Source organism: Adiantum capillus-veneris, chromosome 26, assembly GCF_014529385.1.
Source record: "Adiantum capillus-veneris isolate H3 chromosome 26, ASM1452938v2, whole genome shotgun sequence".
NCBI lineage: Eukaryota > Viridiplantae > Streptophyta > Polypodiopsida > Polypodiales > Pteridaceae > Adiantum > Adiantum capillus-veneris.
Genome location: NC_140956.1, coordinates 22,896,944 through 22,921,469, shown reverse-complemented (window position 1 = coordinate 22,921,469; position 24,526 = coordinate 22,896,944). Strand labels below are relative to the sequence as shown.

At 40.9% G+C, this 24,526-nt stretch overlaps 1 protein-coding gene and 1 long non-coding RNA gene across 2 annotated transcripts; one reads left to right on the top strand and one right to left on the bottom strand.

Moving 5' to 3' along the window:
- The first annotated feature begins 13,103 nt into the window (after positions 1 to 13,103).
- On the top strand, positions 13,104 to 21,214 carry LOC147423123 (uncharacterized). Its single transcript, XM_086501450.1, has 2 exons — positions 13,104 to 13,465; positions 21,040 to 21,214. Exons 1-2 carry the CDS (start codon positions 13,104 to 13,106, stop codon positions 21,212 to 21,214), a joined length of 537 nt encoding a protein of 178 aa, XP_086357576.1.
- On the bottom strand, positions 19,234 to 20,357 carry LOC147423124 (uncharacterized). Its single transcript, XR_015186698.1, has 4 exons — positions 20,042 to 20,357; positions 19,757 to 19,954; positions 19,605 to 19,685; positions 19,234 to 19,458 (listed from the first exon to the last, which is right to left on the bottom strand). It is a non-coding gene; the product is annotated as an uncharacterized LOC147423124 (long non-coding RNA).
- Positions 21,215 to 24,526: the final 3,312 nt, after the last annotated feature.

The window sequence follows — 24,526 nt, the reverse complement described above, 5'->3', positions numbered from 1 at the left end:
GTGAGGATATTGGTTATCAACAAGGGATCCTCATTGCATTTAATGTGGCTCATGAGTAGGTCATGTAGATGAGTCGATATCTGGCTATGTGGGGGAAAATTGGGTGTTCAAAGGCTTTGAGAAACGTTACCTTGGAGACCCACTGATATGTATTTCTATCGAGCTCACGATCCGTAGTTAAGCATAGCCTTACAAATCGCGAGCTCCATGCCGCGTGTTGTAGTTAAGAATAGCCTTACCAATCGCGAGCTCCATGCCGCATGTTGTAGTTAAGCGTAGCCTTACCAATCATGAGCTCCATGCTACTGCTTGTCAATTGTTGATGAGAAACATTGAGCACCTCCCCAAGGTCCCAATCTCATGAACATCATTTCCTTTAGTCGTCTTCGAATCACCAGTGACAAAGGCCTTAGACCCTTGTCACACTAGGGTGCCCACCCCACCCTCCCTTTGGATGTGGCGAGCCACGTTGCTATCACACTAGAGTTCCAAACAAAAACTAGCCCTTCTCTACCACGAATTGAAATACCCCACATGGTAGATCATTGCCTGTGAAACCCTTTCTTGCATGCACTTTTTGTCGATGGCGGCTTATTGAATATGTTGACCGAGCGTGCATGATTGTCCCTCTGACAAAGGGCTGGAGGCTAATGTCTCTTTTGCATCTGCAACAAACAGTTTGCCACCACTTTCGCATGGCCGAGCCTACCTTGCAAAGTGTGGCATGCCTAAGTTATTGCTTTTCAATATTTGAAAGAAAAGGTAGTAAGGTTTGTCAAAGAAACAATTGCCACTAACACCTTATAAGGAGAAGCGGCCAAGGTAGAGTAACCATTGAAGTGAGACAGGTTTCTTGTAATCGGTTAGAGTCATACCAACGTGAACAAAATCAAATGCTCCACAACATTTAACATTGTCAGAACCAGTGAGCTTGTCCACACAAAAAAATGCTCCTCTCTTGGGTGACTTATGGAAATGGGTCTGGACCAATAGATCATAATACGTACATGTTGCCAGGTTGTAGTTTGCATCATAGCTAATGCTATAGACAACACCATCTTCTCATTGGGCTAGTGGCTGTATATAAGGAGCCTCGTCTATCTTTTGGGGCCATTGGTGCTTCAAAACATGCAGAGTGATAGCTCGCCAGTGGATTGCTCTCTTGCAAACCCCAAATGATGCGTACCAAAACGGGAAAAAATCACCAAATCCACTGTCCCTTCTACATACCACCAGCTTCAAAACTATAACTTTGCGTCCATGACTCCAATTGTCGATCTGTAAAGATCGACACGCTCCACAACTCAAGCACTTCAGCCATACAATTTAGGATCTCCCTTGCCAAACTTGCACTTCATACTTGCTTCATTACCCATGCCTGCACTTGTTAGTATACATATCCATGCTTGTGCCTGATGCTATGGTCAACACACTCTAGCTGCACCATCATTGTCCAACCCCCTTGTTGAACATTCGTGCTCAACCAAAAACAACCTTTAGCCTAAAAACTGCAAAACTAGCCAAGGCTATGAACCAAAAAAGAAAATATATATACAAAGTCTTATTCCTCTTCTTGCTTCTCCTCCTCAAGCATATTGCCCAACCCCTTGCATCATAACATTGCTTCTACCTGGATCAAAGATGTAACCGAGACCATAGCCATCCATTTGCAGCAATTTTAAGTAGAATTGCACCCAACCTATTTCAAATAGAGCACTACCATGCTCACCATCTTGCTCAACATGCATATCAATGCACATACTTGACCCTCCCTACCAACCATGTAAAGTGGATGCCTCCTCCCAGGACCCTTGCAATTGGCAGATAGCCTAATGCATAGTAGCATCCACAAGCATACCCATCAACAGTGTAGCACATAACTCTCTTGAGAGCTTTGTCACATATCAATGCACATACTTGACCCTCCCTCCCAACCACGTAAAGTAGATGCCTCCTCCCAGGACCCTTGCAATTGGCGGATAGCCTAATGCATAGTAGCATCCACAAGCATACCCATCAACAGTGTAGCACATAACTCTCTTGAGAGATTTGTCACATCCATAGCTTGCTCTTCCTCTCCATGGACATTAAAAAACACCCGTTCCCTTGCCAAAGGATCCTCTACTTGTATCAACTCTCCATCCCACTCCATACCTACAACATCCTCAAAACCATCCAAGCAAATAGAGCCACACGGCTCCACCAACACCTCTTGCATACCCTATTCTTCTACCTACTCCTCTTCCACAACCATATCAGCTTCCTCCTTCTTGAACAAGCCCTGTACTTGTTGCACCACTAGAGAACATTCCATAGCTACTTTCATCAGTAAATTCATGAACATGGTGCCGCATAGCACCTTCAATTGCATACCTTCCTCCACGGGCTCAGACACTTTGACATGCTCTTCAATTACATGGCCAATAAATAGATCCTCATCCACATAACAAGGTAGCTCTACCTTCATCAACTCAAGCTTGTCAGGACCCATCTACTCACCATAGGATGTGGACTCATCCTCAAAGCTATCCTCTTTACTCATTTCCCAAAAGCTCAAGCTTGCTCTCTCATCATCATCATCGTGCATCCTTATCCACTAGTTGCTTCACAAAAACTTGACCACTAACCTACCTTTGTACACTTTCTTCATTCAACTCTAGGCCTTTGGCACCTACAAACTAGATACATCTCCGAATGCACTATCTATAAAGGAATAGGCTTTACCTCTTTAGGCTTCACTTGAACTTTGGCATTGGCTACTTCCTCCGCATACAATTCCTCTTAACAAAAGGCTCATCTTTGTTGAGAGCTCCTCCACAATCGGCATAGGCATCTTACAAAGAGGAAACTCCAAAGAACATAATCGATCATAGGCCTTACCCTAGTAGGCTTTGCACTCCACACAATTGGAACCACCTTTGACTGGCCCATAGAACACCCTGCTACCACAACATGCATATACTTTGCAGGATTCAACAAGCCCAACTCCAATTTCTTCTTCACTTTGCAGATCTTTACCTTAGCAACCTTCACAATTTTATCATAGCTTCTTGTCTCTTCATCATCGACCTTCTCTCAAACATAAGGGTGCAGGCAAGCTAAGAATTTATCCAGCTAGAAATAATATGCATTGACCACTTGGGTAACAACAACCAAATCCCTCTAGCATGATTCAAAATTATTAACAAAAAAGCTGAAATCTTCACTTCTTGTCGTAGACTTTTAATTTCGCATTCGCTTCACCAACCGACACCCTCTTTTAAAACCTACACACAAACTGCTCTTGTAACCTATCTATCTAATTGTGCTTTCTTGCAACTTTCAAACCACGCCTTTGCTTTATCCCGCAACACCAATGGCACCGTCTGCACTTTTTCTTCATCACTTTGCATCCATAATGAGAGCATAAACAACTCAAAATTTGCCAACCATTCGTCCGCATCTTCATCACCATTGAAGATGGGACCCAAATTCTTCATCACCATTGAAGATCGGACCCAAATTCTACCACATCTTTGATCACGAACTCATCATCATGGAGGAATCAGTGTGATCCTCCGTGGGGGCACCAAAAGATGGAGAGGGGAATAGGGAACACACCTCGTACACACAAAAAATGCCTCTCTATAGCCCATGGTTTCCACAACATCCCTATCCACTAGAAATTACCTACACACACACACACACACACACTTCTCCCAATAAAACACTCAAAATTGCACCTCTCTCTCTCTCTCTCTCTCTCTCTCTCTCTCTCTCTCTCTGTGTGCACAACACAAAACCTAGGGAGGCACACCTGTCGACACACACCCAAAACCACGCACAAAAAATTAAAAAAAGAAGGGAGAAGGGGACCAACACATCAAAATTCAATGCACTACAAGGGCGGCAATTCGATTCCACCATACCAATTCCTCAAGGCCAACACACGATGCACACTTTCTCGGGCAAGCCCTCCTTTGGCATTGTATAGGAAACCATGGCCAAAATCCCCAATGGCAAAAAGCCCTTTACAATACTCCAAAACTCCTCTTATATGAGATGATAAACCCCAAAAAATAAAATTTTGTGTCCTACTCTGTTCGTGTAGCCCTCTTGTGAGGTCCTTTTAGTATTTGATTACATTCCACACAATTGCTCATGTCATTTCTAGTATGCCCTGTATGGTGTGACAAGTCGACTAGTTATCTCCCTCTCTCACACATTTCATTGCATGTGAAGCACCCCTCCAACTTTGATGTCATGGCACCGTGACAAGGGCTCATGGGAGCCCCCCCCTTCCTCAACAAAATGTGTGGCCTCTTGGAGGTGCCGCGAGAAGACCTCCCACTGGAGGATTTCCATGTCAGCACATGTACTATAGCACCATCCAACAAAATGCCTGACTGTCAAAACCACCACAACAACGGGCAGCAAGGCACGCCACCAACCACAACGCTAGGGGCCAAGGCCATCGCCAAACTGCCAAGGATCTCCTCCCACTCAACTTGATGCCCATTAAAGGCCGCATTCCACCCATTATATTCCATGTTTGGTACTCCAATTATTGCATGTGGGATTTCCCCATGACACGTCGAGGCTCTAAAGGCAATGCACCCTCATGGGTGTGGAAAAAAACCATCAACTCCCCCAAAAACCTTTCTTTTTTTGCACTGCTTCAAGAAAATCCTATTTCCTTGATGACCAAGCCGTCAATCCTACATCAAATATTGCATATCAGACTTCAACTTCATCTGCTTGCTCTGCATTCTGACTTTTGGATGACCTCAAACAATGCGTACCAAAATGGGAAAAAATCACTAGATCCACTGTCCCTTCTACATACCACCAACTTCAGACCGCTATAACCCAGGACTACGATGGTCAATCTGTAAAGACTGACACACTCCACAATTCAAGCACTTTAGCCATACACTCCAGGATCTCCCTTGCCAAACAAACCTACATGCACACACAAGCAAAAGAGGGAAATCACACAATATTAGAGCTGGATTAACCACTAATTAGTTAAGATCTAGCTAATCTAAGCATCATAGGCAATCACAAGAAGCATATGAGAGGCATAGTGAAAGAGAATTAAGCATTGATTAGTGTTAATCAAGTCACATGAGCAAGGAGAAGCTCAAGGACTCCATAGCCACACACCTCAACAGCTATCATCAAAGAGTGCTCTCAACAAATGAGCTTGAGAACCCTAATTTCCTTTACACACTGCCTTATATACCCAAGGTAAAAATATGCAATGTCTGGGCACCCAGGCCTTTAGGGCTCCACCACTTACTGAATCTGCTACCTAGGAACACTAACTGACCTGTTCTTTATAGCTTGGAACTCCCATTGATCCCGTAACACATTAAAATATCACAATGGCTTGAAATAAATCGAGAATTTATAATACATGACCATTTTGGAAAAATGTGGAAAATATGTAACTCCAATCTTTACTGCTTCTTCATGGCCCTCCTAGACCCCATCCTCTTCCTAGTGATTGAGTTATTTTTGTACTAATCATTGTCACTTGTTTAAATCCATCTGTCTTTTTGAACTGAAATGTTCATTTCTGTCGCATTATTTAAGTAAAACAACTACACACACGTCCTATACATAAGGCTTTCCTTGCTCTCTGGGGAACCAGGACGTTGTCTTTAGGATTTTGCTTAAATTATAGTGCTAAGATGGATCCACTGTCTATAATTCTTATTTAGGTTGGTGGTCCTTCTTAGACTATAATTTTGGATACCTGCTCACGGCTATCATAGTCGTTTCGACTTTGCCGATTTAAGGGTTGCGAATCCAACCTACAATACTAACCTACACTTTGTATTATCTTTCAGGATCACAAACACTATAAATTGACTGCTCACATGAGGATAATCCATGACCCAAAGAAGCATACAAAAATTTTAGAACAGATTAGATTTTACTTAAAGGACAATCCCCCTAAAAAAGCCCTCGCTACTAGATCCAGACCTTTTCTTTCTAGAAAGGCTAAGAGCATTGTAACCTCTTAACCTAAGTAATCTCTTACTAATTGAGAATTTTTTCTATTGCAGACCCTTGCTCTCTCACAAGGCCTGGAATTAACTTCTGAATCCCTCTATGTAGCAACCTCCCTGTCCTCAGATATATAAGCAGCTTGGATGCTTTTCAACTTATTTATGAATTGAAATTAGCTACGGATAAAAATTCTTCTATCTTGCACATAATTTCTTTTAAAGATTGGGTCAAAATCTTGGCTACTTTAGACAAAGACACCAAAGACGGGGTTGCTAGGATTGCCCAGTATACTGCCCAACTACCGATACTTTTGTTACAAAACCAACAAGAGCTAGCTCAGTTCTCTTCATCAAGGGCTGAATTATTTAACTTTCTCAAGAAGTTATGTGGTCTCAACCCAGCTTTTATCAGTGCCCCCACTACTCTAGCTATCCCTCAAACGGGGGGCATCTTTTGCAGAGACAACGCTGCTTTGGAAGTCGTCAAGGAAGTTCAAAACAATTTCTTCTCCCTCAACAACTCTAACCTTTTAGAAATGGTAACCAAAGTTTCCAAAGTTTTTCCTTTTTTACCAATTAGAAAAGTTGAAGTTGAGTCCTTTAATGTGGACCATCAGCTTTGGGTCCTCCCCAACAAAGCCTTTTTGGAACCAATCCTTAGCGAAACTTGGGTTTATTTGGCTAATCTACTAGCATCCACGGTTGAATATTGCAGACTCAAAATATTGAAAGGAGGACAATTTTTAGACAAAGGAGAACTCATCAAAGCCCCCTTCAACCTTAACTTTGTTGACCATTCTAAGTGCTCCTCTAATGCAGGGTTATACATTCATACAAAAGGCAACGTGGAGTTTGTTAAAAGAAATCCTGACTTCTACAATGAATCTATATGGAATGTTTTCTAGCCCTATCTAAAATGTGCTTGCAAATTTCTTGACTCCAAAGCCTCTTGTGAGTCCAACATCATGTGGTTTGACCATGCTATCTGGTATATCCTCAACCACCTTGATCAACTCTTACCTGAAAAATTGGTGGACTTTCATTTACCCCTCATTTGCTCTTGGTTAGGGGAACATGATAAACAGCTAGTGGTTGCTCAAATTAATTTTAACATTTTTCATGGGCTAATTCTTGATATCCTTAAAGAGCTCAAATATGATGAACCAAGGACTTATCTGACTACTTATGCCAACTATAAAATATACTCATCACTAGTTTACTCAAGCCTTGTATTGAGGAAGATGATTCTCCCTCACTTAAAAGACCGAACTCTTTAACCACCCCTAATAACTCTTTCAAATCTTTTTTAACCCCAAGTATTTCCTCCAACTTTAATAGGGGAAAATCTTGTAGCTTTACTAGAGAAAGAGGTAGAACTACTCCCATTCGACACCTCCTTGACTTATGATCATCTATATTGTGCAGGTTGCTTTTGGTCCTTGTAGAAGGATGCATCTTACAAAAAAGACTGCTACTTTGGAGCCTGGGCATCCACTAGGAAATATGTAAGATAGTACGTGCGCACAAAATAAGAGATTTATAATTAGGTACATTTATAGAAAAAAGTACTTACATAAAAGGTTTTTTAATTGAGAAAGTGAAAATTTCAATACATAAGTGCAATCTTTTTTTTATAAAATGCATACATAATGGTACATATAATACTTAAAAATCTACAAGTAAGGGATTATTTAAATACCTCTTGTTTGCATGTGCTATATGCAATTTTTACACAGTGGACTCCCTGGGATTTGGAGTCTATCTATTTACATTGTCTTTTTCAAAATGGACTTCTGGATTGGTTTCCCCCCAAAACAATATTTTGTGAGTGATTTGAATTACTTTTTGGAAACCATAAGATGCTTCATAATGTCCTTATTGGCTGGAGGTATCAACAACCTATCAAGAATCTTGTCTATAGTAATGATTTTTTTTGTCACAACACTATCCCAGAATGCGCTTGTATAAATATACCACTTTTTGCAAAGATTTTGGTGATTTGGGCAAAGATGTCTGCACTTGTGATCTTAATATTATTGATGACACCACGGTCTTGAAAATCCTTGCTAAAGGACCGAATCACATCCCTTGATTTCCAAAAAACTCATATCTTGCCTTATAAGCTTTACTTGGCTTCTTAATTGACCTTGTCATTTCTCTTTGACTCAAAAGACCTCTTTCCTACCATACAAACGGCTATCCACTAACAATACTTGGATCACACCACATCTTGAACTTCAATTTCAAAAACTGACACATAATTGGTTTGTCATAGGGCTTGATAAAAGCACCAACTTCCTACTCTTATGTGTAAAAACTTGGCTTGGAAAGCAGCACACTCTTGTATTTTTGGAAGGGCACGTTGCTTAGCCATACCCCTAGTATGATTACTGATAAGATCACTAAGCATCTTAATAATATTGTATATTCTCTTAAGATAGTCAAGCTTCCTAAGCTATTTTCCACATATAAACATCATAAACATAAATTTAGATGGATATCTGATGCCTCAAATGGAATATTCATTGACATTACTAAAGATATCACCCTTTGCCTTGACCTTATACTTTTTGAGTTTGAATTTGTGTGTGCAACTAAGCAAAAAATTTGTTCAAACCTCCTCAAGATACACTATAACCCCTTTTGGCTAGTAAAAAACTTCACTGTAGTCAATCTCAACTTACCTAGACAAATATTTCATCTCTTTACTGCAGATATTACTCAATGCTATGAGAAAATACCCGTGAATGGTGAATCGAGGTTGAAGAATAATTTAATCAAGATGATCGGGATAGCTTTTGAGCATATGAGGTAAAAAGAAAATTTTTACATCTCCCTCACCAATAAACCAATATGGATTAAGAAGTCCCACTCATCTCACCTCTTCCACTAAAATGAAGAAAAGCTGGTGTATTGCATTACCTGGATTCTTGACAATTGTTGTATCATCTTCGGAGGCCAATGTTTAACCAACTCCTAGGAATCCCTATGGGTTTTTCATGCTCACCCCTTTTGTAAAATTTATATTTAGCCTTCTTTGAATACAAATGGTTTCTCAAAACCATGAAAGGTGACGCAAATTGTCATAAACTCTCCCTATTTAAGCGTACTTATAGGTACATAGATGACATTCTAATCCTAGAAGGTAGATCTTTTTCATAGGAGATTAACCTTCTTTACACTAAGTGCCTTAAAATTGAACCAACTTACGGTAAAGGCTTCACTACATCTTCTGGTTTCTTTTCCACCTATGCTCAATTCCTAAACTTTACTATTATGCTACATAACACCTGTAATGGCGTCTATGACTACCATTTCACCTAGAAAAAAGATCTTTTGAATATCTCTTCCATTGAGCTCATAAAAAAGAAAAGCAACCGACCTCATAAAACAGCTCTTAATACATGCATCAGTCTTCTTTACTTGGTCTTGTATTCATCCTCTAACTGCTTCTTAGCTTGGGAAGACATCCGGCTTCTTATACACAAATTTTATCTTAATGGTTTTAGAAGGAATGACCTAATTGCTACAATCACCAAGAATATTTCCAAGAATGACTTGCCTAGCTTGCAATTTAGCTGCTCTAATCTCATCTCTTTAATACAGCAGTATGCCCATGCACAATGGGCCTATTGTCGACCCATTGTGTATGGTGCCTGGGAGAAGGCAAGAATGCACACACACACACACACACACACACACACACACACACACACACACACACACACACACACACACACACACATTTGACTATTGACACAATTATAGCTCTCATCTGCTAACAAAAAAGATCTCACCGCCCTATAGAGTTGGGGATTTCAATCCACAAAAAGAGACCTTGGAATGGGGACACAATATAAATTTAGTAAATACTCTATATACATAGCAATCCAAAATCCCTTACAAAAAAATTAGAAAGTATTCCCCTTAGGGCATCCACTTATTCTCCGTGGGATAAATCCCTTCAGTAGAGAGCTTGATCGCTTTTGGTAAAAACTACGTGTAGGTTGTTTTTTAACCTACCCCCAATGGGGCGCATGGCATATTCTTGGTACATCTTTAAACCTTTGTTGGCTACTGTGCACATTATTATCAAGAACAAAATAGCTCAAGGAACCACCCCTTGGTAGATTAGGAGGGAGGCAAAAGGGAGTGACATAGCAGGTTCGAAAGAAAGCGGTCCACACAATATACGTGCCATAGATTTTTTTCAACTTACTTTCCTTACCATTTCTTATTTCTGGCTTGGACATCTGGTATTAAGTGTGCAAAGAGAGAGAGAGAGAGAGAGAGAGAGAGAGAGAGAGAGAGAGAGAGAGAGAGAGAGAGAGAGAGAGAGAGAGAGAGAGAGAGAGAGAGGTGATAGCATGAAAAGGTGATGCAAAAAGTAGTGTCCTTGTGACACTTCTTGTGTGGCACTTATGGATGGTGCTTTAGCACACTTTTTTTAGGTTCTTGTGAAGACTAATAATTTTAAGTTTTTTAAAACTTTGTCGCCAACGACTTTAACGATTTCTTGGCTTTTGTTTGTCCGTCTGCCTTTCACGCATGCTGCTGTAGCTGAGCGCCTCTCTCTCGAGTCTGAGCTCTCTTTCCCTCTCCCTAGAGTCTGAGATCTCTTTCTCTATCTCTGCTTACATGCCATGCAACAATCTACAACAATCTGCCTCCATCTCTCAGGAGCCTTCTCTTGAAGCAAGCAAGCATGGCTTGTGTAGCCCTCTGCCTCATTAATGTCTACTTGGCTTGATGTAAGCCATATTACAGTTGATAGGTATTGGTGTGGCTGGAGAGAATCATGGCTGGAGAGAATCTACAGCAGGGTATTGGTGTGGCTGATCAGATGTGGCAGCAAGAATTTGAACAACAGCAGCTTTCTCTCTACTCTCAATGTGGATGGCAGCCCATGAATAGATGCATCAGCAGGTTGGGAGAGGAAATTCAGCACCAGCATGTTTGTGAGGGTGAGAATAGCTTGGAAGAGGAGGGGATGTTGCACCATAGGCATTGGCAACCCCACATGAATACACGCACCGATAGGTTGGGAGAAGAAATCCAGCACCAGCCCATGTGTGTAGGTGTGAACAGTTTGGAAGAGGGAGTGTGCACCAGAATCATTATCTACACAATTTGCAACTTGCAATGCATCCCACATCTACAGAGGAAACAATTGGACACCAACAACATGGATCACATTGGGTGGCAGCCCATGATTGCAGACAATGAGTTTGGTTGCAATGAGCAAGCTTCAAATCCAATGGAGTGGTCTCACTCATCTGAAGATCATGTAGAAGATAATCCAATACATGATGGGCTACCCCCTCATGGCCGCACCGAGTACTCAACTTCAATTTTCCAAGAAGACACATGCAGGATGCGACGGTATTGGGCCATGACAAAACGAGAGAGCCGTCAAAGGAAAAGAGAACGTGATGCATCATGCTTGTCAACGCCAAAAGATATGAGTACAGTTTGCACAACAATGGTGCTTTGCTAGCAAGAAGCTACAAAAGGCATGAATTGTGAAGCTAAGAAAGCCACCTTTCGATTGCTTTTAGAGAAGCCAACTTTTTGATGGTTGCACCATGGAGTAGAGAAATCTATACTCTCCAACATACAGGGTACAGTCACCAAAGTCAAAGCATCATTGTTTGAAGAGGAGCTGAAACTTAATAGGGCTTTATGCATGAAGCTGGTGAATAGCGAAGGGGATCCATCAAGGTCTATAAGCAATTCGGAGATGGCGAGGTTCACAGGGCTGCATCGATGAAATTTTGCAGCAGCTAATGAACGATTAAAATAGGCTGAGGCGGAAGCATTTCCATTGCAATTATGCCGACGCCAACAGCCTCAAACCGTTGCATCACACAGGAGACAAGAGACAATGTTTTTGCTTTTTGGCAAACGGAGACGCAAGTGTCGCCAAACAAAAAGGATGTGTGCCAGAAACGTCTCGGACGAAAATCTTACATTAAGCATCCAATACATTTTCTTGACGAGTCACAGGTATGCTCTAAAAATTCTTGAATTATTTTGTTCTCTTGTATGCAATAGTATAGGTACCATGCGTACATAGGTAGTAACTACATATAGGTAGTATTACATCAAGTATAATGCTGTCTATCAAGCCCGAGAGGTGTGTAGGCTCCAAAAGGTAATCCTTTGGTACTTTTGGAGGACTACCATTCATGAGGGGATTCAAGTACCTCAAGTATACATAAAAGCAATCAAAGGTGCTTTGTGGCAAGCTGCATAGACTCTTCAATACTACCATATTTTCTATATGTTACTTTGTAGGTGTATATTAGCTTGAAGATTACCTTGAGTACCTACATGTAGATGGTAGTAATACTTTCCTGTCCACAGGGGTTGGTGCTCAAAAGCACCATGTGTAAACTCATAAGTCCTATTTGGGTACTTTTGGATGACCAATGTCCATTCAATGGCAGTTTAAAACAACCTTTGTGAACTCATAGGTCCTTTATAACCATGAATGTATACTATTAGGTCCTCTTAGGGTACTTGGAAGCTTGAAAGGTACCTTGAGATTAGGTAGAAGCTACCATGAGACCAAACATGTACTTCCAAGATACCAAATCTAGGTATAGGTACTTTAGAGGTAATCTTTGTGGTGATTATTAAAGTACCAATTGCAGGGACTTATGTACTTTGCAGAAATTGATACTTCTTAAAGCTAGCATGAGACCAAACATGTACTCCCAAAATACCAAATCTAGGTATATAGGTACTTTAGAGGTAGTCTTTGTGGTGCTTATTAAAGTACCAATTGTAGAGGCTTAAGTACTTTGCAGAAATTGATACTTCTTAAAGTACCATTTACAGTGTCTTAGGTACTTTAGTACCTAATGAAAGGTCTAGGAAAGTACCATGTTAGGTAGCAAATTCAAGTTACAATGACTTTGACTTTGTTTTGACTACAGGTTTTGATGAGATTTACTTTTCATTGGACAGGTGGATCTCTATAGGAGATTCCATATGCAGTATTCACACATCAAGATCTCTCTCAGATGTTTTGAAGGATTGAAGCCTTGGTTTGTTCGCAAGTTGAAGGATAGGTACACTTGCTGCTGTATTGCTCACATACAGATGATATACATCAAGAAAGCATTCAACCAGATGAGACAAAACAAGATAGGAGTGCACAGTGAAGGGTGTGGCTGCAATTGTGATATATGCTTCACAGAAGAGGTCCTAGGAAAGTGTGGAGCTGCTGCGTACATGCACAGTAGCATCAACAGCTTGGCTGAGATGGTATTATGTCCAAAGCCAGATGAGTCTACGTTTCATAAACCGTCTTGCTTGAAGGGAGAATGTGATCAATGTGGATCAAAGCGGTTAGTGCTCTATCCAAGAGAAAAATCTGAAAATGCATTCCAGATTTCAGTAAAGGTGTTTGAAGACGTTGCGTCAGCCCATCAAGAATGCAAGAAGCGCAAGGATCTACTGGTCAAGGAGATGGGATGCAAGGACTTTACATCCTTCCTTGAAAATCATCTAACCATCTACATCAAACACAATTTTATTACTAGGTGGCAATCTCAACAATTCAAAGACTACATTCAAAGGTTTCCTAGAGACGTGGTAGTCTCTGTTATAGACTTTGCTGAAAATTACTCTTTCAAGGAGCAAAATGAAATCCAATTAATGCATTGGTACTCTTCACAAGTCACCATCTTGGTGCACATCACTTATGTTCAGGACGAGGCTGACAGGGTCTTAAAAACTATACATTTTTACATATCTGATGACAAAGCATGACACATTGTTTGTACAACATTGTATGCAAGTTCATAGTGTGTGGCTATAGGAGCAAGGTTTCAACTTCTTGAAGCGGCACTGGGTCTGGTCAGACGGATGTGCTGCTCAATTCAAGGCATCTAGACCATTTTTCTTTGTGTCAAGGTATGCTAGCTTCCTTTGACTCTTAAACAAGTGTGCAAGTTTTGTGTTCTTGCCTAGTCTTTGAGACGTGGGATTGATCTAGGTACTATTCTTTGACTGGCATTGAGATGCTATGGAGTTTCTTTGCATCGGGCCATGGCAAAGGAGAGCATGATGGGGCTGGTGCTATTGTCAAAAGGGCTCTGACACATGAGAAATTGAAACCTGATGCTTGGCACATGAAGTGTGCCAAGGATGTGGTCAATTTCTTGAAACATAAATTTCATGATGAAAACACCCAGTTAGAGGTGACTCGAATTTTTTGGGATGCGGCTGATGTACCTAGGGAGAGGAAATGGAATTGCAAGCGAGTGGAAGGGTCACACTCATTGCATTGTGTGAATGGACACTCTAGGAATGACAAGTATGCACTGCACTACAAAGCTCTCTCATGTTTTTGTTTGTTTTGTATGTCACAACGCTGGAGGCGATGCCTTAACAACACACACGTCGAGAACTGGAAGTACATCATCATCGAACCCTTGGATGGCAGTGATCGAGAAAGCGATCAATCAAGTGAGGATGAAGGATCAGATTTGCCTATGTATGGTGGACATCACGATGCAATTAGCGACGCTCTGCGTGTAGGTGACAACTTTGCCACAAATGCGAACGAAGATGGAGCAGACTTCTACCTCTTGAGGTGCTCAAAGGAGAAATACAAAACAACACGAGCGCTAAGAGATTCTTGGGACAATTGCATTTTTCCTAATTCATATCTGGTTGAGGGATACTACTATGAGCTTGTTGATGGTACCGAGGATGTTTATTACATCCCTCCTGAACAGCCAAAAGTGTTGTTAGCATTGCACGTGGTTCGATCCATCAAGATACCCTTGGAACCCTTACATGGTGAGCCACATAAGTTCAGATTATCTGCAGAAGTTTATGAAAATGTGTACAACAGCATGCCAATGGTCTTGTAGGTCTTTCTATATTGGAGCCTGATAAACAATTGTTTTGCTGCAATTACTGTTCATTGTATTGGAGTCCTCCAAAAACACATAATCACAAATGTAGCCTCCTGATTCTTACTTTTATCTTTTTGCAACATATCATTACATTTGGTACTTTAAGTACTATAGTTCAGGCTTCAAGCACTTTACTGCTTGTTCAGGTACTTATAGGGGTAATCTAGGTAGTCTTAAAGTACCAATCACAGGTTCTAAGTGCATGTTCTTCATTGTAGAAGTGTGCAGATTAGGTACTTTAAGTATCATGAATGCACCATATCTGTAAATTTGGTACTCTAAGTACCATTGGTTGTAGTCTCCCAACATTATCACAAGTATTTGTCTGAAGATAGTGTACCATTGTGGGTGGTTACACAGTCCCTTTTTAAAATACCTGTTTGCACATTGGGTACACCAAGTACCATGGTTGGTACTTGTAGTGCTACTTTCCAGTGGTAAAATGCTAAAAGAGCATGATTGTAATGACAAGAGGCCTCCGATCTTGAAACATAGCAAGGTAGTAGAAGCCTTCATTTTCCTGTCTCACACACCATCCACAGCCACAACCAAGCACACACTACCCACAAAATAAATTGAGTCCAAAACGACAATGGTGATATAATGGAATAATAATAAATTCAATTTTCGTGTTGCCGACTAGTTACACGTTAGGCAGTCAGTACAAAGGCATTCTAAATGTTGCCATAAAAAAAATCCTCATGGGAAGTAGGCATATACATGGCTTTGTGGAGAGTGTTAGCTTACAAATAGGTACCTGTAATGACAAGTCTTGTTATACAAGGGGTTGCTACAAAACATGGCTTTACAAAACTACATACGTTCTTTACAAATACACCACTACATGAGAATGTAGAGACACTAGCGCTTAAAGAGCATTGGCATCAATTGTGGCCCTTTCAAGTATTATTCATAACTGGTCATCTTTCCACCATGCCAAAGTGTAGCTTTAACATAGTCGTCCTCCAATGTAGGCTTCGCATTATTGAAGGTGACAGCTTTGGCTGACTGATCTGTAGTATCACTCCATTTCACAAGACCTCCTTCATGACCCTGGACAAGAAGTCACTACGCCGCTCCTCTAGGCTAGTGAGGCGGTCCGGGGCGGGCAACAAGAAGAGAGGCCACTAAACACCCTTCGAGGCTCCCATGCAGCTCAATTGGGGCTGGAGCAAGCACAATCAGAGATAAAAACAACCCACAGCCAGAAACCAAACAAGAAAAGGGGCACCACCTAGTTGTAGATGCGAACTAGGACGCACGTGATATCTCCTTGTACTCAAACACACAAAGAGAGGGGAATGCAAGATATCCACACACACCAAACACAAACATTCACCACGCCAGAGAGAGGTAAAGAGCACAAATCAACTTGAGCAACTCAGTCTTAGCCTTAAAGACTAGATGCACACAAAGCTTGATGAGAAATAGAGAGACAACACAAAACTTGACCTTGTTGCCAATACACAAATTGTCTTAGGGTCACGGGAGCCCTCTCACCGAGCACCCTCTTACAATTGACCTTTTAGGCAAACAATTCAACAAGCCCTCAAACCACCAAGCATGAAATGGCACAACAAACTTCAAGGACAATATACCTTCAACCACCTGATGAGCCAACTTATCAAGTCAATTTGGAGAGAAGAGTCGTAGTTGCAGCATACAATTGCACCCAAAACTATAAATCTTATTTATGCACAAGAGTAGGCTACAAGTGTGGTGAAGAGTATGGCATACACTCCACTCCTCTAGATGGCATAACTAACTTCAAGCTTCTCCATGCACCTATGTGTAATGATGGAATAGAGCACTCACGATGCACACACTCTACACAACTAGGCTTGAAGAGTGGTGTGTTATATGTTGAGAATGGTGTGGTGTAGTGTGATCATGTGATGATTTTCAAGGGAGAGAAGGGCTCTATTTATAGGTTTAGAAGCCCCGATTTGGATTATGTCTAATCAAGTTTATTTGAAGGAATCAAATATTATGCATATTTTATTTTTTGAATGAGGGTGGGTCTCTCTTATCCTTTGACTCACATGGATGTGGGCTCAAGGGAAGAGAATTATTGAGGATGAAAGGAGAGAGGATTGAGTGAATAATTTGGGAGTGCCTACTCTAGTAGAGGGTGCATTTTACAATAAGGTTAGTGGTTAGTAGTTAGTAATTATCACTACAAAATATTTATAAAATCATTCACCAAATGGTGAGATATATGATGAGAAAAGTTAGAGAAGGGATGAGCTTGTAAAGAGAGGTTGAAGCTTCGGAGAAGTTGACATTCACCTCTTTACAGCACCGGAAGAAGAAGCGGTCAGCATGGCGAAGCAGCGCGTGTCGATGAAGCTATGTTATTTCAAACCTTGGAAAATTCATGATAAAGCCCTTCATTTGCAGAGGTTATCTTTGGATTTTTGCTGATTTTTTTGAAGTTCTTTACAAAGTTGAAGAGAGTATGGTAATATTGACATATATGTAGAGAGAAAGGGGGACACATAGGGTGTAGAAATGGAGGATGAAGGCTATGGAGGTGTGAGAGATGTGGCAATGGTGAAGAGGGTGAATTAGGACATGGGAGTTGTAGGTTTGGGAGTGGGAAGGAGAGGGAGGAGTGTGTGTGAAAGAGGAAAATGATAAAGTGGAAGAGGGAGTGTGGCTGCATAGCATGGGCAAACTGGGATCCACCAATAAAATCATAGCTCACAGCTCATAGCTCAAAAAAATATGAAAAAATTTGAGGTGAAAGTTCAGCTCACGAGCTACAACTTTTGCTTGTATCACCTTTTCAAATTCTAGGAGCATGTGATCTTTAAAAATTCAGCAAAACCGACTGTTTTTTCCACTGCACAAGGTATAAGTGAATAGTACAACTAAGAAAATCAAATATTGAGGGGTCTAAAAAAAATATGTACATGTCAAATATAAATAATATAGGTGGAAAAAATATAAAGGGGTCAAAATAAATATCTCTCATTATAAGTTTACCATAAAAAGATGAATATTTTTGGTGGCTAATTTATGAGAGTAATAGAGAATAGATGTAGGAAGGAAAAAATCACAATAGTGAAAAAATATACACATAAATAAAACTAGTTTTTTTGGATTTTTATTGGGATGGAGTTACACCAAAAATAAGAGAAGCTTGCATGAAATTATTTTTATATGGAATAAAGAGTATGCAAAATGGTAAGAAAAAATATGGTAATGGTGAGTCAATGTACATAGCATAAATAACACACCATAGGTAGAAATATTTAAATAAATACCAAAATAATTATGAAAAATCCTTTTATTTAGGCCTTATATACAATGAAATATTTACACACAAATGGACCATAATATATTTTATTTTTTTGATTTTATTTAGTTTTTTGGCTCAACTAGCCCAGTGACTAGCTAATTGAGGGTTTTTAAGAAAATATGGAGAAAGTCCCCTAACTCAGACACGCCTATGTATAGTGAAATGGTAGGGATAACCAAAATGTTTGAGTGATTTGATAGGGTGAGGTAGTTTACTATGGCAATTATGGAAAGCCGAAAAACGGCTATCACTAGCTACAATGATGTAGGAACCGGGAGGATTATAATGGCATTTATAAAAACTGTTGTCAATCAATAGCACATTGCTCGCATCGTATCGTCGAACCACCTTCAGAAAATTTTTCAAATTCTTGAAAAAAACTGGTTTTTCACCTGCCACGGAGAATGTGGCTACATCACATAGCTGTTGTCTTGACCATCCGTTGAAGTAGTCACAAATCCCCTTAAAACTTGTAGAGGCTAGTCTGTCCACTCTTTCCAGCATTGCTGAGCTTCAGATGTAAATATTTTCCCAGCCCACAGCCCAAGCTAAGAATTGTTTTGCATCCTTGGGAACGAAGAGGTACCTGAAAACTACAACAATTCCCACTCGGTGGGCATGCATAAATCATACATATAGCAAAAATTCTGAAAAAGGCTCAATCAGCCTGTCCCTCGCCTCTTGGAGGAGGTCGAATGCAGTAGTTTCCAGATCAGGAGGGTTAGATTTAAACCATGAAGCACAGAGAACACCATTAAGATCAAACACTAATGCTGGTCATGTAGGGTTATCGAATGGCAACGATGTGATTGTGCTTGGAACATAGGGCGGTGGAACTCTGATGATTGTTATTTCCTCGACAGGCAGTTTGAGAGTCCCCTTTTCTTTTGATATCTCTGTAAAAGACATGGTTGCAAATTGAAAAGGAATAGACTAAGCACCTTTCGAACACTGTACTAACGTGACCGTTGCAATAAAGCAAAAAAGACAAATGGAGGCCAACATAACATTCTCATTTGTATTCCAAAAGCAAGAATCAAAGATTCTTGACATTACAAGAGAGTGAAGACACTAAGTGACAAATGTCACAGTTTCTTGCAAACACGAGGCTTTGGGGGGTGGGAAATATTACTGGGATGTCGGAGGGGAGTACTTTTCATGGGCGAATTCTTTGGGGGAGGCAGTGACTCCAGAACTTCCTTGCTCGTCGCTTTTCCATCTCCACCTTAAACCAAGACCCACTCGACTTACACGCAGTTGAGCATGAACATAAATTACAGAAATGACACTATCAATGAGCTTGAGCCTACAAACTTCCTCTATGTGCTAAGATTCTTTTCCTGAACAATTCAAGCGTAAAGGAGGTCTCACCATCACTCTCATCCTCTGGTTTGTTAGATTCCTGCTATGAACGGGTGATACCTGCTGCTCGCGCCTTTTTGGACTGTCCAGCTGAACCATAAAGAGGGGACAATAAAAAATTATTCAATGCCTACAGGGATCCAAAACTGGCGTCTTCTCACCTGGCACATGCGAGCCTTCCTCGACAGCCAGAGTTTTGTCACGTGCCAAGGATGAGCCTTCCCTACCAGCTGGAGTTGACTGATCAACAGACTGCATGTCTACGTCCACAGTGGGGGCATCGGGAGTTGCATCAACATTCTGTATTGGCACCTCAGCTCGTAATGTTGTTGCATAAGGCATATGACTGGAACCTACCACTACACCACAAAAGTGTGCAAAATAAGTTAAAAGCATTCTTAACAAACTCTAGTAATCAAGGCAGACATGGAGAATAAAAAACCAACCATTATGCACAAGCATTGACTTTGCCGATTCCGGAACACTCTGCTTACAGGAGGGGTTGTCACATACTTTCTCTGACGCAGTCCATCCAGCAAAACACAAAGCATGGTATGTATCACCACATGCTAGTGTATACACACACACACACGACGTCGTAACCCACAAAACCTAAACCACATGCAGTACAAGCTCCTGGAACAATCACTTTGGCTCGCAGTTGACTCCCATGCACGCCAACTGTGGGACATAGCAACATTGAATCACCTCTCTTCACTTGCACTAGCAAGCTCTCACAAAATTTGACTTGAGCAGCACATGTAGCTTCTGATGCTACCAGGTCAAGCAGTTTTTTCTGCACCACAAAGGGGAAGTAAATATTAGTCCATTTGTCCAAGATTAAATGAACTATCATGATTACTTATACATATAGTACCAAGGGATAACAAGGGTATGTTGAAACCACCAATTGCAAGTATTGTCAAAAAAGTAGCAAGGATACACTGTAGGGACTTATGACAGTACCAAGGATAGGCTCAGAGTACCAATCAAAAGAACTTACTATTGAAGGTACTTTGCAAAAAAGGAATAGGTACTTTCACAATGTACAAACACATGCATGGTGCTTTGCAAAAAAGGCAAATAGGTACTTTTACAATGTACAAACACATCCATGGTACTTTGGAAAAAAGGAATATACTTTCACAATGTACAAAAACATGCATGGTACTTTGGAAAAAGGCATATGTACTTTCACAATGTACAACCACATGCATGGTACTTTGGAAACAAAATTATGTACTTTGAAAGATAAATGCATATGATTTATCAATAAAACTATGACAAGTAATTTAAAATCTACCAAGTAATACAACATTATGTACATAGAACCTATGTGGAACTCATGGAACTTGAAAAAAAGGAATAGGTACTTTGACAGTGTACAAACACATGCATGGTGCTTTGCAAAAAGGCATATATGTACTTTCACAATGTACAGACACATGGATGGTACTTTGAAAAAAGGCATATGTAATTTCACAATGTACAAACACATGCATGGTACTTTGAAAAAGAGGCATATGTACTTTGGGCCCAAGAAATATGTACTTCGAAAGATAAATGCATATGATTTCTTAAATAAACCTATGACAGGTACTGTAAATTCCACCAAGTAATACAACAATATGTACAAGTGCCTATGTGTTACTCATGGTTGCACCTTCAATTTGAACTACCATACAAAAAGCTTCTGTATTAATTAGCTCCAAAAAGTACCTTAAATCATAGTCACATACATGGACTTTGTGATTTCCACCAGTATCCCTCAGCTTTGTGAAGCAGTGGACATTAAACTTCCATTGGTGCTTACAAAAAGTACCATGATCTATTCAATCATTGTCAAATGGTAAATTTTCAGAGCATGACCTATTTGCTACTGCACCTAAGCTCTACAAAGCACCAATAATGTCTCATTGGGTACTACAAAAAGCACCATGGTGTATATTATCGCATTCACGTGGTGAAATTTGATAGTTCTACCTCGTTTCTACCATCCCTGAGCTTGAGTGAAACACCTATAAGGATCCATTGGTACTTATATAAAGTACCATGTCATATTTAACCCTTGTGAAATGGTGGAGTTTAAGTAGTTCTATCTACTTACAGTGCCTTGTTAAGTACCGATAAGACTCCATTGGCACTTGTAGAAAGTACCATGTGAAACACAATCCTAGTCAAGTGGTGGATATTGAGAGTTGATCTTGTCAACATGGCACTTACACTATCCTTTAAAATACCTATGGTGCTTAGACATAATGTAAAACCTAAATACAAGGTTTACTTTTAATACACAATGTATCAGTCTTGACGCGTATCTCTATACGATCAACATCGGCTCTAATCTGGGAGTGGTTTGCATCAGCCCCAAGGGCAGTCAACGCACTTGCGAGAGCAACGATCTTTGCATCAATCACCAAAACTTCAGAATCAGAGGCACCACCTGCTCCCTTCATGCTGGCTTGTAGTGTTTGCAGCTCACTCAATTGCCCTTGAAGCACGATTGCAGTTGATGATGTTCCCTCTATCTTCTACATGCTTTGGCTTTTCTCTTGTAGTTGGACTTGGGCGGCACCTAGTGTGCTTTTCACACACTCTAGTTCTGTCTTTCTTGCAGCCAACATCTGCTCCACTTCTGCCAAAATCTGGAGGTTAACAAAGCTGCAATTCAGATTAGACTGAGCGCCCAAACTGCAAGAAATAGAGCCTTTCCCTATCATCCTCCCATGGTCAATGCAAGACTTTGGCGTTAACTGTGTGGTATGAGTCACCTGCTCACTACCCTCATTGCAATCAGCCCAATTCTTGAGCTTTTTTTCCATCCCACCCGGGAGCTTCTTGCAATGGTCTAGGACATGCTCACCAAAAACAGCCCATGCAAAGGCTTCCGCTGACCCTTTGGACTTTGCATGGAAGCTGGACATCTCTCATATACAAAAAGGGTTGAAAACTTAAGCGTGATTTCTTTGTTGGTTGGCATGGCTTGATACACTTTGTGAAACAATAACCTGCATTCTTTTGCATATTCTGGCCGCACTTGATGCAAGAAGAGTCTGCCACCTTTTTCCCTTTTCTTTGTGAAGACTGACAGCCAATCCTCATCTGTCACATCCTCATCAGAAAAATGCTTGTATAGCTTGCCTTCCAAGCTCAAACAATACTCCTCATGTAGGTCATGTCGTGTAAAGCAGAATTTGGTCTGCTTGGGATATTGCACCTTCCGAGATGCTACCATTGGATTAGAAAAACAGCAAACGTGCTTGTAAAACAACCAGGCACAAATTTTACCACAAAGTACTATCATGACAGGGTGAGCCATTTATGAGAAGGAAACGGGTGATTACCAAGAAAGGCGTCCTTTGACGACATACTTGCCCCACTCTTGGGCTTGCTGATGCTAGAATGCAAGCTGGCGGATGACACCTCAGCGGGCGATTTGTTTGGTAAGGTGCACTTTCGTGGGGGCGTCTTCATTTTTGGTGTACCCATTAAAAAACATCAAATCTTCAAAAATGTATGCAACACCATGAGAGAGAGAGAGAGAGAGAGAGAGAGAGAGAGAGAGCATAATTTGCAAAGACATGACGCAGCATTGTTGCTCTCTCTCTCTCTCTCTCTCTCTCTCTCTCTCTCTCTCTCTCTCTCTCTCTCTCTCTCTCAAACACACACACACACACACAAGGAGGGAGAGAGGCATGCGCATAGAAACGTGGGCAGCCACCATCAAGCAACATTTCACACACACACACAGAGAAATATGGCCCAGCATTGGGCAGTGGATAAGCAACATTTCTCTCTCTCTCTCTCTATCTTACACACACACACACACACACACACACACACACACAAGGACTAGGGAAAGAGGCATGCACAAAGAAACCTGGGCAGTGGATAAGCAACATTTCTCTCTCTCTCTCTCTCTCTCTCTCTCTCTCTCTCTCTCTCTATCTCACACACACACACACACACACAAGGACTAGGGAGAGAGGCATGCACAAATAAACTTGGGCAGCCATCAAGCAACATCTCTCTCTCTCTCTCTCTCTCACACACACACACACACACACACTTCTAACCAGCCTTGAGTAGTAAATGACTTGCCTGCTGGATGAAGGAGATCGTGGCAATGTCGCACAGCAGAGAGTAGCACTGAATTTTCTCCAACAAGTCGTACGAAGCTCATGGGCCTCTTTACATGGAAGGCTCCTCGACGGTCACTAGACTTCCCAAGTGCTAGTATGCTTGCATTTCAAAAAATGATGAATTCTTGAAATGAACCTCCCAAATCTTGGTACACTTAATCAAGTTAATCTAGACCCTCACCCAACGTGAAAGTACCAAATTGATCCACCAAATTTTCCTCAAAAACTGACCACCTTTTTATGCTATCACCCAGAGAGAGAGAGAGAGAGAGAGAGAAGGGGGAGAGAAGTAGGAAAAGAAGAGAGAGAGAGAGAGAGAGAGAGAGAGAGAGAGAGAGAGAGGGAGAGATACGGGGGGGGGGGAGGTTAGATGAGAAATCATGGAGAGATATGGAGATGTATAAATAGAGATGGTTCTCAATACACACACACACACACACACACATACACACACATAGATATATAGATAGATTTTATTATTGTCCTAGGAGGTCAAATATGACCTATGGGATCAAAGTTACATGTTATGTAGTATGCGTATGGATGATAAATTACTCTTGATGCTCCAAAATTGTGGTGATGAGAGTCGCAATGGAGAGCCCACACTCTGCATGGGAGAGGAAAGTGTGTAGGTCTAAGTCATGGCTGAAAATGTGCAAGTTCGGATGTGACCAAAAGATGAGCACTCTAGTAGTGTGTAGTACTCAGACTCTCAAACTTGTAGTGAGCATAATGTGCACAATCGTGTGTGTGTGTGTGTGTGTGTGTGTGTGTGAGAGAGAGAGAGAG

What these genes read in the sequence shown, in the direction of transcription:
- LOC147423123 (XM_086501450.1), top strand. Translation starts at nt 13,104, where the DNA reads ATGATATACATCAAGAAAGCATTCAACCAGATGAGACAAAACAAGATA. An exon ending in AAGCGCAAGGATCTACTGGT is followed by an intron (nt 13,466 to 21,039) that starts CAAGGAGATGGG and finishes AATGTACAGACA; the next exon opens with CATGGATGGTACTTTGAAAA.